Genomic DNA, 16,972 nt, shown 5'->3' on the forward strand with positions numbered 1-16,972 from the left:
TGTTTGGGTCTCCAGATTATCTGGCAAATCAAGTGAAAAGTGAAACTAGCTCCCCAAAATGACCCCTAAGCTTTATAGGTTACTTTATCATTGGGTTGTATTCACAGCTCCCCACCCCAGTTAATGAGTAAATCTTATTTCCTCCTCCCTGTTGCCCTAGGAAGAGAATTTCCATCCTCTCAATCTCAGACCACTATTCTCATTTGCAGTTTTGCTTAGATGTTTTTTGAACCAGTCCTTCCCCCTACGTAGCTTAAAAATTTAAGATGGTAATTATCAAGCCCTCAAGTACCCTCAAGAGCTAGGTAAAATCTTCCTCCTGGGTGTCTAGGAGATCTAATCTAAAAAAACTCCTTATCTTTGATGTATTGTGGGCAACACAAAAATTGATTTGAAGCTTGCATTTTACTGTATATCTGTCTAAATATTAAAATGCTTTAATTTAGTCATCACTTAAATTAAGTTCTGGTCAAAAATTTCCAAAAAACTGTTCTATCTTGAAGCTTCTTTACCCTCCAGATACACCACTACAGACTGGAGTTTAAATACTCAACATAAAAGATTACTACGTACGTCACAGTGTCCTTTACAAAAAGTAACACAGCCGGGTGCGGTGGCTCACACCTGTAATCCCAGCACTTTGGGAGGCTGAGGTGGGCAGATCATTAGGTCAGGAGTTTGAGACCAGCCTGGGCAATATGGTGAAACCCCATCTCTACTAAAAATATAAAAATTAGCTGGGCACGGTGGCACATGCCTATAGTCTCAGCTACTTGGTAGGGTGAGGCAGGAGAATCGCTTGAACCCGAGAGGCGGAGGTTGCAGTGAGCCGAGATCACACCATTCACTCTAGGCTGAGTGACAGAGTGAGACTCTGCCTCAAAAAAAAAAAAAATTAGTAATACTTTTGAGGAATACATTTAAAATGCTACAAAACTATATAAAAACAAAAGTAAAGACATGAACCCAGGATTCAGTTAAAACTGAGGAAATACTAAATTCCATTTAGAGCTTAGTAAAAATAAATTTGTAATTATTTTCCCATCCAAGTTCAAAGACACTTTATCCTTAAGAATCCACCTTCCGCCGGGCGCGGTGGCTCAAGCCTGTAATCCCAGCACTTTGGGAGGCCGAGACGGGCGGATCACGAGGTCAGTAGATCGAGAGACGATCCCGGCTAACACGGTGAAACCCCGTCTCTACTAAAAAATACAAAAAAATAGCCAGGCGAGGTGGCGGGCGCCTGTAGTCCCAGCTACTCGGGAGGCTGAGGCAGGAGAATGGCGTAAACCCGGGAGGCAGAGCTTGCAGTGAGCTGAGATCCGGCCACTGCACTCCAGCCTGGGTGACAGAGCAAGACTCTGTCTCAAAAAAAAAAAAAAAAAAAAAAAAAAGAATCCACCTTCCAAAGGAAAAAAGAAAATAAGTACTAACACTAAATGAACACTGTTGCAGGATCTCTGATAATCACTATGTACACTTCGTGTCATTAAACCATCACAAATACTACTGCACAGATTAAGCTGCTTAAGGAAGTTATTTGTATAAAGTCATGTGACCAAAAATACATTCAAACTATAGTGACTCCAAATGAAGATTGCGACAAAGCACCTCAAAAAAAATTTCCAGCCTCTAGTTGAGGAATCATTGAGGAACAGTCTACTGATAACACTATAACTCATTAATACTCCTATTAAACAACTTTCTGTTTGGGCAATAAAAACAATGTTTAGTTAAAATGAAAATATAATACTTCCTAGAGTTCCACGTGGGATCACCATCATCGACATCTTCACTAGCTAACCCAAAGGAAAAAGGTAAACACAAAAACTCCCCACTCTTATACCAATATAAAAGTTAATTTTTTGAATCCATTTTCCAACTATGTCACACACAGTTGTTAGTATCCTTCTAAGGTGTATATATGCCTATGTATATTTTTTAAGTAAACTTGTAAACTCGTGGTAACTAGGGCATATTTTATTCAATCTATGGCAGCTTCTTGGTTTATCCAACTAAGTATTACTAATTCCATTTTCTTAGAATGAGAAGTTCTTAGAACAATGATCTATCACCTAAATTTCAAATGAATGTATAACTGGTAGACAAACATAAAGCAGACTTTCTAAAACTATTAACAGTGCTCAAGAATGCACCTATTTTCATCTCAAAAATTTCTTAGTTACTATAGGCTACTCTAATGAAAGCTATATTCAAATTATAATTTTTTCCCACAATATGCCAATAGATTAGGAATTATAAACAGACAGATCTGCATTTGAATCCTCAGTCTGTTCTTTAGCGGTTGGTTATCTCTGACAAATTACTGTAAACCTCTTTAGGTTTCTAGGTTTTATATTATCAATCATCATTGGTAACTGATGGTACTGAGAGATCCTCATTATGTAAGGATTGAAAGAAAAATGGTTGTAGCACTAAGAAAAGTAACAAACATTATTCATGCGATTTCCTTAACTTGGGTTTTACTTTTAAGTTGTAAATTTTCCCTTGGCAATGTTCACAGAGTATCTTTGCTAAAATATTATTTTTCACTTAGTTTTAAGCTGATTCTTTAAATAACAAATGATTTGCTCTAGAGATGGATTTTCTTTCTTTGGAAGAAGCCAAGATCATCTCCATTTAAGGGCACATAAGCAGCTGCTGCTACACATTTTAGTTACCCATAAGAAAGTGAAGTGGGCTAAGTTCACTCTGTCATAAGCATTTAAAAAATTAAAGATTACAAGTACCTCCTCTAAAATTAAAGAAGAGATTTAAGAATTAATATTTTCAAGTGTGGTGACTTAAGTAAATCTGACATGTAAGACAACAAATTAGATAAACAGAGGAGAATGATGCCCGGCTTTACAAAAAAATTATTTCCCCATTTCTACTGTAAGATAAACTGTTCTAGGAAGTTCAAAATATCCTCACTTACTAGTATCTCATTTGTATAGTAATTTTCAGGAAAGCACCTGCTAGATTAAATGAGGCACATCCTTTTAAAAACATTACAAAACTTAAATTTCAACACATCAAACCTATAAAGCCTCATTAACTGATATGTAACTGATTTGGAATCTGTAATTATTTCTTTTTTGCTATAAAGTTGCCCTTAATACTGCATCTGTTTATAAAAAATTTATTAAGATTGTGTAACAATTTAATGCAACTGTTTAAAAAAATCTTAAATACTTAAAAGTAGCATATTGTTATTTTGGGGGGGATTATATGTATCAGTTTAAATATAAGAATTACCATTCACAAATATATTGTTAAACTGCTAATTGAAGAAAACACAAATGAATTAAATACATTTATTAGTTCTTTAACTGTAAGATAAAAATCATTTTTTAAAACAAAAAGCAGTTACTAGCCTGATTTCCTCATACACACTCCTTCTTCCATACACACAACAAAATAAGAAAATAGGTATAAAATTTGATTGTGTAAAAATATTTCACTATTGTCTTGTTGAAAGCTAACATTATGAAGACGTGGTATTAAAGCAACAGCAGCAAGAATTCAATGAAAGTTGTTTTGCTTATACTTGTGTTTATTTTTCTCATAATTAAAATTCCTGTAGTAACTATTTTGGCTCTTCAACATCTTCACCATTAATATTCAATTATCTCTAAGCCTGAAGATGCATGAATCTTTAACAAAAGCTTTCTACCACCTCAAATTTACTTTGTTTTTTCATTTATCTGCCATATACTGTTTTAAATTAGAAACAAAAGATGAAGCACAAAGTGTTAATGACTTTTCCATACCTAAAGTAAGAAGTTCTAAAGTTTGGTTGTGCTGAGACTAAGACTATGGCTAACCAATCGAAACTTCAGAATTCCTATGTGACATCATAAGACCTCCCTAGAACACTTTTTCTCCTCCACCTACTGCAACTGTTCCCATAAACCGGGTGACAGAGTCAGAAAACTCCCCAGCTAAATACCCATAAGACTTCATACAACACAATACTCTATATTGTGATGATCACAGCAGCCAAGGTAAGAAACAGATTTCACTGACTTTGGTAATTCTTACTTTCTGTAATTCTTTAATTCCTATAATTTCTATAATCTGAACTTTTAAGATAAGTTACTTTTATTAATATCAGTTCAAACTTAAGCAATAAAATGACATGACAAAGTGCTTAAATTTATAAATGCTTATCCATTTAGTGACAGTAAAAATGAGACAACTTTGAAATGAAAAAGGTCATATTCATCTTTGATCCTGGTTATTTGTTTGTCATTTTAATTTAACTTTCACTTTTATTTTGCTTTTCAAATGTGAATTTCTGCCAATTAAAAAAATCTTCCAATTATGTTACCATATTTGGCAGCAGTGGTTTAATTTCTCCACACAAAAACAATGACTTAATTTTGTTATTTATTGCTCTGCTGAGAAACAGTGCAGAACTGAGTTATTTACATTTGAACTAATATGAATAGTCATTTGACTACAAACATGCATATTATCAGCATGCCTACTGCAATATCATCATAATTTCATACAGTGAATAATAATGAAATGGAGCTTAAGAATATATAATACAAGCTACTTTTAAAGTGCCCTTGAGGATGTTTCCCCTCTAAAGTCCAGTCACCTTTTAAGAAACATTTCTAAAAATTCCATGCTGTTAATAAATTGAGTTACTGATATTAAATTCAATATTGTATCATAAAGAAGTTTAGAAATTTTAAAACACTTTTCACAAACACACAAAAATCTGTTAGAGAATAGACACTTTAAAAAGTTATTTTGACACATGAATATTCTTAAGTATCTTATTTTCACACAAATTTGATTAAATGGATTTCTGCCTATTAATGCCTATAATTTTGTCAAGTTATTATCCTCCAGTGTTACTCCATTTCCTCTCTGAGATTTAGAAAGACAGGAGAAAATAAAATAAATGCCAGGAATGGAGATGCCACAATCAATTTTATGACTTCCGTTTGAATTCTACCCTATTCTTTAAGTTACAATCCTCAATTTAGTAAATGAAACGTTTCCTCATTCTCAGATCTCTGTCAGGGCTTACAGAAAATTACATATATTTTATTTATTTTAACTTTCATATTTTATATATATGTTAAAATTTACCTCTAAAATTCTCAATTCCCATGACAAATGTTAACTCTCTTGCTCACTACAAATACGAACTTTGTAATTCTGTAAGCGGTTTTCCTTAAGACATACAAAAACATAATTTTTGTCTACCATTGAGGTATCCTAATTGCATCTCCATATCTCTATACTCATAATTTTCCTTTGCTATTACACAAAAGTCATTCAGTGTAGGTGTCTTATATGCTTATTTGTGCATTTTTATTCAAATATCAAATTACATTCTCACACTTCAAATTGGGTGTTCATGAGTTATTTTATTGTATCAGAATTTCGCTTTATCACATATTGCTCTAAAAAGTACACAACCTCTGGATAGAGCAGAAATTCTATTAAAGTTACCCTTAGCTCACTAGTATGTCTCAGTTAACAGAAATTCCAGTTACAGAGACCGTTAAAATTTCAAACATAATGTGGTAGTACCATACATTATGTCCCAAATAGTTCATCTATACCTTAAGTTGCCAGTTAAGTATTGTCTTTGTTTATGAAGACATGTGGTTTAAAAATAAGTGCTTAAAAAAGTGTTAGATGAAATAAATGGGAAAAATATAAAATGTTTAAATTAAGAAGTGTTAAGTTTTATAAACACATGAAAGAGTCAGAGTACATGCTTTACTAAAAGGCGTGACAGCACTATCATTTCCCAAAATCAAATATCAAATCTATTTTATTTGTATTTTAGTAGGCATAAAGGAAAATAATCGCATTTGGGTATATAATCATATCTTTAATTAGCGAGATTAAGAAACAATAAGAAAATATTGCATAAACACAATGGTTTCAGAAAATTTTAATGTATTTTAATGTTTTAATGTACTAATTACACATGTAATACTAAATTATGTAATATATTAAATTTTTAATTTAAAAACAAATTTTAAAGTCTAGTTACCTCTCTAAATTAGACAATATATTACCAATCCCAGAAATGAGGGGGGCCAATTAAAACTTCTTCTTAAAGAACAATTTCCTAATGTACTGGTGTACACAAATATTTTATTTGGTCCTCTTAATTATATATTTGATACTGCATCCCTATTCTACAATTTAGGAACGATGCAAAAAGGTGAACTGCTCAAGATCACATAACTAAGAAAACAGGGAAACCTTAGCAGAAGTTTAGGTTTTGTCACTAAGCCACATGCACATCCTCTATATATTGACCAGCATGGCTTGAAGTAAATTGTGACACTGATAAACCAAATTTGAAAGCCCCCAAACACTGTAAATGATACTCTAAAAGGCAAATTCAGAGAATACAAACTTCTATTTTAATTTAAAACCATTCCATTTCACTTAAATTCAATTTGTACATCAGGCATTACATTCTTAATAGCCTAAATTATATTCTACTGATCATTTTCAAAACCAGAAATATACGAACATTACAGATGTCCTTAGTTGTTAAGCAAAATAACTGCAGTTAGATAAAATTCAAACTAACTGCACAGACTTCAAAAAACCGTAACATATCCCAATCAATCAAAGTTTCCTTTTATTTGTTTCATTGCTAAAATACTCATGCCTTCAATTCATCTGATACCTAAAATCCAAGTTAATATCTCCTCAAAACTTTCACAAAAACCACATTTCGATACTTTATTCTAGGTTCCCTTTTAAATCCTCAGTCCTCAGCATTCCTCAGTTTTATTTCTGAATTACCCCTCCCCATACTCTACCATTTTAAATATCCAAAACTATTTGTTTTGACATGTTTAATCAATCTTGCTTTGTTATTTGCTACAAAAATCCCTAACTTTCATCAAAACTGTGAATTAACAAAGAAATGATCATACTAGCAAAGTAAACCTAAAGGTAGAAAAATCAAGAAAATAATCCTTCTAAATTACAGTGGCATAAATTAGATAAGATGTAGTCTCTTTGTATATTTGCAGAAATAGCACATCAAAGTTCTTACCCAGAATAATTCTGAAGCATGTGTTACCAAATAAACACATGAAAATGAAGCCTGGATGTACAGCATACTCATAGTCAACTGAGGACCTCTAGTGCCTTTGAAAAGGTACTCCATCTTTAGTTTTCAACCCCCATCCCCTGCTCCCCCCGCAAAAAAAAGGTTGACCAATACACTCACATTAATAGGGGGTACATTTATTAAGTGACATTCATTTCTCCTTAAGCCTTTCTCAATACTACCCCCCCATATTCTCTTCCCCCCAAAAAGATTCTGAAGTTCCAACTCCTACAGGGTTAAGAAGAGTATTTTACTTGTAAATAAACTTGTAAAGCATTGTTTCAATATTTAAAAAACAATAATGAAGGCAAACCTACAGACACTGTAGCAATAGCAATAAGCTAAATTGTCAATTTCAGAGAGAAAAATCTCTCTGTGCTGTTGTTTAATGAATTCTCCTCAAGACTTAACATGAGGAGCACTTCATTACGGGTCAATTTAGGAGTGAGAATATATTGATTTTTATGCATATACAATTATTTTCATAACCAGACAGAAGCAGCTTGAAGATTCTTTCAAACGGCCAGTCTGGACCAACAAAGCTCTGGAATGTTGCTACCACAAAGTAACTTCAAACAGAATGTCCAAGTTTAGTATTAGGCAATCTCAAAAGGAAAATGACTCCACTGGAGTGAACTTTTGTAAGCCAACAGATTCATCATAAATCTAATGATGAACTGTCCTAATTTATTACCACAAGTCCAAAAAAGGGTGTATACACGTTCACTTATCGTTTACCTGTGGAAATGTCAGAAAGTAGTAGAAAAATAAAATAAAATTCCAAATAATCCAAATATAGACAAGCCCTGTTCATTCAAATTCAATCTATAGAAAATTCTAATCTTCTAAACCAAACAGATGGAAAAAACATCCTAGAGTATATCAGACTGTAGCCTTAGATATTACTTGAATTCAATTTAATAAAGTATTGCTTCAATAATCCCATGTTTAGTAAAAGAATAAACAAAAATAAAAGGAGAAAAGCAAAATTCTAAATTCTACAAATATAAAGAATCCCAGGAATTTATTATTTCAGCAAAAGGCATATCACCAAAAATGCTGAAGTTTGAGAAGTTCCGCAAGCACTGAACATGCTTAAAGTATAGGTGGGGATTAATGCTCAGCATATACAACATCATTAAAGCATCAATTGTCTAGCAAGTCATAAAGCAGGCCACCAAAAGTTTTCAGAAGACTATTGAGGTTCCTTCCGCACAAGAATGCATTTGATATTATATTGCTACAACAGGACTCACTGCAGACAAAGTAAGGACTCCTGAAGGAGTTGATATATAGTACCTTCCACCAAACATGCTGCCTAACATGGTATACAACATTAGTCAAAAGATTAGAGTTGCCTAATGGCTTTTCTATTTCCTTCTTCCACCCAAAAAAAAAACAAAAACAAAAAACCATACTATCTTGAACTTGATTGTTTTTTTAAATTTCCGGTGTCACTTTTCTTGAGGAAAAGAAAACAATCAAAGGATTTATAAATCCCACAAAGAATAGTTCTTTATTTTTATTCTTCTCATTCTCCTAAAAAGTAGAGTAATCATGGATCCACAGACATAAGATACTCTGTGGATACTTTTCTGCCTCTGACATGCAACTCAAGAGACAGGAGTCTGGCATTTCTACACCCAAACTCCTAACAAGCACCTTTCATGTTTTCAATACTCTTGATTCTAGGGCCTACAAGATAAATTGATTTTAAAATTCATCTATAAGTGAATACCACTCTTGTGTCAAAACAACCAATTTATATGTGTGTATGTGTCTGTGTATATATATATATATAGTCATTCTTTTAATAAGAGGATGGAGAGTAACTTCAGTTTCCATGGTTGTTTAGGCCAGACACAAGTTCAGAAAATCCCAAAACTATTTATGATTAGACTAATAGAATGCTCTAAAAAGATCAGATAACATGAAAATAAAACTAAACTATTTTTCTATGCTTTCCATCAAAAATTATTAAACAGCTTGGCTGTTAAGAAATTTATTTTTTTTTAAAAAAAAAAAGGAAACTCATACGGTGGTTGTCAGTGCAGAGAAGAGAATGATAAACATCTGACAACCATGAATTATAATGTAGTAAAGGTCACAGACAACTCTAAAAATAGGATTATGCTGTTCCCACACAAAGGTTTTCAATTCTCAACATATGACAGGAAACCCCATCTTCTATGGACAAAATCTGGCCTAATTATCATCATACAAATGTTGGTATTCAATAGAACTAGGATTCCACACATTTCAGATTATACCACTGTAAAAAATTGAGCCCAATAAATTAAATGTGTATCATTAACATTTTAGCATGTAAAGCAGATTTGTTTTCAGTTTAGGCATAAAATTATAAAGCAGTTACAAATAACTTTAGGATTACAGCATATTTCTAAATCTGACAAGAAACAGGATACTATTTTTGGTCATCTCCTTTATACCCAATTTGTTTCCAGAAACCAACTCTTGTTTTTCAATAACAGTTAGCTGTTGTAGGATTATAAGATCATCTTTAAAGTATGTTAATTATGCTTTAAACAGCAGAGAGCTCATCTCTTTCAGGCACATCTTTGTATTTCACAAATACTAAAAACCCATTTATACAAAGTCTAGTTCAGGTTAATATTATGTTAATCAGGTGACCATTAATTTAGGTGAATCCTCTAAGCCTCATTTTTCTCATCTGTGATAGAAAGAGGCTTGAGGAGAATATTAGAGCTTACATGTTCAACTAACAAATTGTTATTAGAACTAATCTGCCAATCACAGCATTATTTTTAAAATTTTTTAACTTATTATTAAAAATGAGGGCCAGGCATGGTGATTCACACTTGTAATCCCAGGAATTACTTGAGCTCAGGAGTTTGAGACCAGCCTGGGCAGCGCAGTGAAACCCTGTCTCTACCAAAAATACAAAAATTAGCCAGGCATGGTGGTGCCCATCTGTGGTTCCAGCTACTCAGGAGGCTAAAGCAGGGAGATCACTAGAGCCTGGGAAGTTGAGGTGCAGTGAGCCATGATTGCACAACTGCATTCTAGCCAGGGTGACAGAGCAAGACCCTGTCGTTCATTCATCCATTCATAAAAATAATTAATTAAAAATGAGATGGGGTCTCATTTTGTTGCCCAAGCTGGTCTTGAACTCCTGGGCTCAAACGTTCCCTCCGCCTAGGCCTCCCAAGTGTTGGAATTATAGATGTGAGCCACCGTGACCTGCCCACAGCATTATTTTTTATTTACAATTTTCTAATAGTTTTAGTCATAAAAATCCCTTATTTAACTTTAATGATTTATTGAAACATACCAATTATGCACTAAGTACTAGGATACTAAATGAACACATGGTTTCTTTACTTCGGAAACTATCAAGTCTAGTTGGGGATACAAACATGTAAACTGAAATTGTGCTATAATCTGATAGATATCCTCATATAGATAACACTAAAGCCCTATTAAAAACCAGTAGAGGTGACAACCAATTCCACCCTAATAACTAATGAAAGGTTTCATCAGGAAGTGATATTTAAACTGAACCTTAACAATCAACTGAAGCTTGCCTGGCAGAGAATCAAAAGGTGGAGGACGCATTCCAGGCAGAGATAGAACAACATGTGCAAAGAATAAAATCACAAAAGCGAATGGAGTATTTATGGAAAGGTGACATGTTTCATGTGACTGAAGTACAACTTATCAGTGTCAAGGTAGGGGATGACTCCTGTATATATGCTTAATGATAAACTCCTGGCCAACTCCCTCCTTTCCCATGTTTTGCCTCAAAGTAATTTTTTAAATTTCTGACCTTTTAAGACCAGCTAAGCCCAAAAACCTCACAAAACCATATATTCAAATAGGAATTACCAAGGCTAATTATTATTCCTTTCTTCTCTGTATTATGCTACGTATCTTCATAAAAGGTGACTACTCAGCCAGGCGCAGTGGCTCACGCCTGTAATCCCAGAACTTTGGGAGGCCTAGGCGGGCCGATCACAAGGTCAGGAGATCGAGACCATCCTGGCTAACACGGTGAAACCCAGTTTCTACTAAAAATACAAAAAAATTAGCCAGCCATGGTGGCAGGCACCTGTAGACCCAGCTACTTGGGAGGCTAAGGCAGGAGAATGGCATGAACCCAGGAGGTGGAGCTTGCAGTGAGCCAAGATCACGCCACTTCACTCCAGCCTGGGCAACAGAACGAGACTCTGTCTCAAAAAAATAAATAAATAAATAAAATCTTCCCGTAATTCTCCAATCCACTAGATCTATAATAATCAACTATCAACAGAAACAACTTAAAGGATGAATCTTAATAAAGAACGAAAGAAAATCTATTTCTATTTTACCTGAAGAATTCAAACAAACATCATTAAATATACGTCAAGTTTAAGCTGCTGTTTTCCTTTTTTTTAACTTTTAAGTTTGGGGGTATGTGTGACGGTTTGTTACATAGGTAAGCACACATCATGGGGGTTTGTGTGTATTATTTCATCACTCCGGTATTAAGCCCAGTACCCAACAGTTATCTTTTCTGCTCCTCTCCCTCCTCCCATCCTCCCCGCTCAAGCAGACCCCAGCATCTGTTGTTTCCTTCTTTGTGTTCATAAGTTCTTATCATCTCACTCCCACTTAAAAGTGAGAACATGTGGTATCTGGTTTTCTTTTCCTGTGTTAGTTTGCTAGGGATAATGACCTCCAGCTTCATTCATGTTCCCGCAGAAGACATGATGTCCTTCTTTTTTATGGCTGCACAGTATTGCACGGTGTATATGACCACATTTCCACTCTGTCACTGATGGGCACTTAGGCCGATTCATGTCTTTGCTATTGTGAATAGTGCTGCAATGAACATCCATACGTGTATGTTTTTATGGCAGAAAGATTTATACTCCTCTGGATATATACCCAGTAACGGGATTGTTGGGTCAAATGGCAGTTCTGTTTTTATAAGCTGCTGTTTTCTAAGTAGAATTGTTACAGACAACCTAAATAACAGCCGTTAGCCACCGTTTAGACAATGAAGAATACATGCTAGAAAAACACAGGTTGTTAATAACTCTTTAAGGAAAGAAAATTTGATAGAAGTTGGCTTTTTGGAACTCCTTGCTACAGACCAATATTATGAAGGAGGACAGAGTCTCAAGCCAAAAAAGGCCCAGTCTACTATATAATTCAGAATATAATAGAGCCAAGTTGAACTATTGAACACTACAGAATCTAAACACCATAAACCATACGGTTTCTCTGTAAAAGTAAATGTTGGGTTCTAACTGGTCAGGCCTGATACCTACCTTCCCCTTTGCCATTCTTTCAGTACTTCCTTCTGTTCCCTTCAGCACTTTCCTCTCTCAGGAATGGGCTAACAGGTTGAGAGAGGCTTTTATGAGATGTATAAAAAGACTTAGGAGAAAATAAAATCTGACAGTTGGGGTAAGGTAGTAATATGTTGATTAACAATAATATATCAACAAATGTTAACAGTCACTATGTCTGGCAATTAATTATAACTTTTTTACTCTATTTTTTATTTTTCTTATTTCAAAATTGATGCAGAAGTATCCTGATTGAAAACAAAATGTCCCCCAAGTGTTAATAACCATTATCTCTGGACAGTTAATACAGTTAATTTTCAGTCTATATATAATTTTTCTGTAATAGCATGTAAGTTCTTATTTGTTTTATTAATCATCAAAGTATAGACCCCACAGGCAGCAATAGCTTGTGGTATCTCTGAAAGAAGGCATGATGGAAACTACTGCTATTAAGTAGAGGTCTGTAAATAGAAAATGTCTGTGGTAGATGGTGAGATAATAATAATTACTACACATTCCAAGCTTGATAGTCTTCAGTACTTAAAATCAAATCTTATTAAAATGTTAGTTAAGATAACATTCTATAAAGCTATAAAATCATAAAAAGGAATGACAATTTCAATCCACATTTTTGGTAAAACACTTCCCATTTAACACTATTTTATTTTGGATTAAAATCAAGATCCAGGGAACAATTTGTTGTATGCATTTCCTTTTTATGAGATTGGCTCTGGAGCTATTAATACAGTAACTGATCAAACCAATTACATCTACAGTGTAACAGATTTAAAGAAACTGTATGTGAGAACTTTTACCCAAAAGAATAACCCAAAACGAGCTGTACCTTAAACCAAATACAGCAGGTCCTCAAATAACATCATTTCCTTCTATGTCATTTTGTTATAACATTTAAGTATGTGTGCAGCTTGAATGTTCTCTCCATATCTGTGGGACTCTCGTTTCCTCCCATATCCCAAAACTGTGCACATTAGGTTCACTGGCGTGTTTAAGTTGTCCTGGGTTGAGTGTGAGTGTGTACATGAGTGTATCCTGTGATGGAGTGGTCTCCTATCCAAGGTGGGTTCCTCCCTCCTTGACTGCTGGGATTGGCTCCAGCCACCAGCACCCCAAACCAGAATAAGAGGGTTGAAAAATGAATGAACGGATGAATACAAATTATTATCAAATAAAAACTGGTAAAGTCTAGGGTGATCATACAAATGCATGACAATAAATGCTATGGCACAAAAGCACTCAGAGATCCCACTGTATTTCTCAAACATTGATTCCATGTTTTTAATTGACCACCACAATCACTGTTACTCACTGATTCACGAAATACTGGGTAATTATCTTTGTTGGCTTTTTTTTTGAGACAGAGTTTTGCTGTGTCACCCAGGCTGGAGTACAGTGGCATGATCTGGGCTCACTGCAACCCCTGCCTCCTGGGCTCCAGCGATCCTCCCAAGTAGCTAGGATTACAGGCACATGCCACCAGCCTAGCTAATTTTTATATTTTTAGTAGAGACAGGGTTTCACCATGTTGGCCAGGCTGGTCTCAAACTCCTGACCTCAGGGGATCTGCCCGCCTTGGCCTCCCAAAGTGCTGGGATTACAGGCGTGAGCCACTGCACCCGGCCTATCTGGTTTTTATTAATCTTTCTTAAATGTACATATAATTCATATTTCTCTCAACGTTTAATATTAGAAGTGTTTGGGTCTTTATTGAGAAGTTTGGTGATGTTCTTGTGACCAGAAATGTGCTATAGGAACTTACCTCTTATTTACATCAATCAGCCTAGGGTAAAAATGGTTTTGTTATATGTTGTTTTGCATAAAGTCTTGGTTTCCAGGAACTTATGGATGACACTGAGGATTACTGCAATACTTGTAGTAAATTTGGGAGAAAAAGGCAAAGACTGAAGTTACTACTCCTAACACAAATGAGACTGTCATGTTGTGCCCCATCAAAAAAGGAGAAAGAGAGACACATGGAAACACATGCGCACACACACACACACACACACACACACACACACACACACACAGAGAGACAGAGAGAGAGACAGAGAGAGAGACTATAGAAACACTTGATGTTATAAATAACAATAGTGCTGAGGAAGATGAATTAATACAACATTGTATTTTTTGTCCTGATAATAGGTTACATATATTATTCTAATCCATTTATTATTTTTACATTCCAGGCTACCTAAAAGAAGACAGTTATCTCATATTTGGCTACCAGCTTTTTATCTTTCTCTCAATCACTTAAAACTTCAGACTTCCTCTCCTGCTGGTATCATGGAGAAAGTCCAATACCTCACTCGCTCAGCTATAAGAAGAGCCTCAACCATTGAAATGCCTCAACAAGCACGTCAAAATCTACAGAATCTATTTATCAATTTCTGTCTCATCTTAATATGTCTCTTGCTGATCTGTATCATCGTGATGCTTCTCTGAAGTTCTGCTACAACCTCTAGATCTGCAACTTGCCACATCAGCTTAAAATCTGTCATCCCATGCAGACGGGAAAACAATACTGTAAAACAGACCACTTCCTGAGTAGAAGAGTTTCTTTGTGAAAAGGTCAAGATTAAGACTAAAACTTATTGTTAGCAAATGTATTCATCTGCTGGATCTTGTAAACATGAAAAGGGCTTTATTTTCAAAAATTAACTTTAAAATAAGTGTATAAAACGTAACTGTTGATTTCCTCAACATGGCTCACAAATTTGTATCCCAAATCTTTTCTGAAGATGAAATAAGAGTTTAGTTTTGAAACTGCACTGCCAACAAGTTCACTTCATATATAAAGCATTATCTTTACTCTTTTGAGGTGAATATAACTTATATTACACTGTAAAAGCTTCTTTAATACTATTTTTCAAGTCTTCACCAAGTATCAAAGTAATAACACAAATGAAGTGTCATTATTCAAAACAGTCCACTGACTCCTCACATCTGTTATCTTATTATAAAGAACTCTGTAGTAACTCTTTGTAGTAACATTCTAAAACAGAAATTGCATTTTTGCTATGCCACATTAACATTTTTTAAAGTTGATGAGAATCAAGTATGGAAAAGTAAGGCCATACTCTTACATAATAAAATTACTCTTAAGTAATTTTTTCAAAGAATCACAGAATTCTAGTACCTGTAGGTAAACCATAAATCTGTTCTAAGACATATGATCAACAGATGAGAACTGGGGGTTAATATGTAACAGTGAGATTAGTCATATCACTAATATACTAACAGAATAGAATCTAATCTTCATTTAAGACACTGTAGTGAATTATCTGACCTAGAGTTACCTAGTTTACCACGCTGTATCTTTTGAATCATGAAACCTTAAGACTTCAGACTGATTTTACAGGTTGTCTTCCATTCCAACCTAACATCCAATGCAGGCAAGGAAAATAATACAAGATTTCCAGTGACAAAAAATTATATTATCTCAAGTATTTAAAAAAAATAAAAATATGAATTCTCTCTCCAAATATTAACTAATTCTTAGATTATATTTTGAAATGAACTTGTTGGCCCATCTATTACATCTACAGCTGACCCTTGAATATGGGGGTTAGGGGAGCTGACAATCCATGGGTCTGCAAAATCTTAACTACCTAATAGCCTACTGTTGACCATAAACCTTACTGATAACATAAACAGTAAATTAACACATATTTTGCATGTTATATGTATTATACACTGTATTCCTACAATAAAGTAAGCTAGAGAAAAGAAAATGTTATTTAGAACATTGTAAAAAAGAGAAAATATATTTACTATTCAGTAAATGGAAGTGGGTTAACATAAAAGTCGTCATTCTCATTGTCTTCACATTGAGAGGAGGAAGAGAAGGAGAAAGACGGGGAGGAAGAGCAGAGGTTGGTCTTGCAATCTTGTCTTAGGGGTGTGGAGAGTGGGGAAAAAGAATATTCATGTATAAGTGGACCCTCGCTATTCAAGCCCTTGTTGTTCAAGGGTCAACTGTAACAGGAGATAGCTATTTTTCTTCATCTATCAACCAAATGGCAAGCATCTATTTCGTAGGCCACTCTACTGAGCTTAATTATAGATGCAGCAATGTTACCTATAATTATTTTCTTGATGAATAAATTTTCAATTTCTCCTCTGATCATTTCAGAACATCTTCCAATAACTCATAAAACAACTGAAGTAAAATTTAGTGCTGGAAAATATGTTCACCAAACTTAGGTTAAAATTAAGTTTAAAATAGTTCACACCTATACTGCATAATCCAACAATTTTAATTTCAGTTGAAGACATGTTACTAATATAACTATTATTAAAAGAGTAGAGGATGTGTAATTAACCATATCTTCTAAAACATGATTACTAAAAGAATATATAACATCAATATTGACCTTGGTTTCTTACACAAGTGTTGCTAACTCAATAGTGAAGGAGACACCATTAAATTTTCTGAACCCATGAGAGGTACTGGAGATGGGGAGTGGAAAGTGTTTGGTTCAGGGATATCTGAAGAACAGAAGGGCAGAGATTTCTTAAGTGACGC

General features: G+C 34.4%; 2 protein-coding genes across 18 annotated transcripts in view; one reads left to right on the forward strand and one right to left on the reverse strand.

Moving 5' to 3' along the window:
- Positions 1-16,972, reverse strand: part of CEP85L (centrosomal protein 85L) — a 234,927-nt gene that overhangs the window by 74,130 nt on the left and 143,825 nt on the right. The gene's annotated exons all lie outside the window — the stretch shown is intronic.
- On the forward strand, positions 3,911-16,250 carry PLN (phospholamban). The gene is made up of 2 exons (XM_005551677.4): positions 3,911-4,007; positions 14,634-16,250. The coding sequence occupies exon 2, from the start codon at positions 14,731-14,733 to the stop codon at positions 14,887-14,889; it is 159 nt and encodes a 52-aa protein (XP_005551734.1). The 5' UTR covers positions 3,911-4,007; positions 14,634-14,730; the 3' UTR covers positions 14,890-16,250.

The sequence above is a fragment of the Macaca fascicularis genome, chromosome 4 (genome assembly GCF_037993035.2).
Source record: "Macaca fascicularis isolate 582-1 chromosome 4, T2T-MFA8v1.1".
Lineage (NCBI taxonomy): Eukaryota > Metazoa > Chordata > Mammalia > Primates > Cercopithecidae > Macaca > Macaca fascicularis.

Coding starts and splice junctions, on each gene's coding strand:
- PLN (XM_005551677.4), top strand. CDS start 14,731: ATGGAGAAAGTCCAATACCTCACTCGCTCAGCTATAAGAAGAGCCTCA.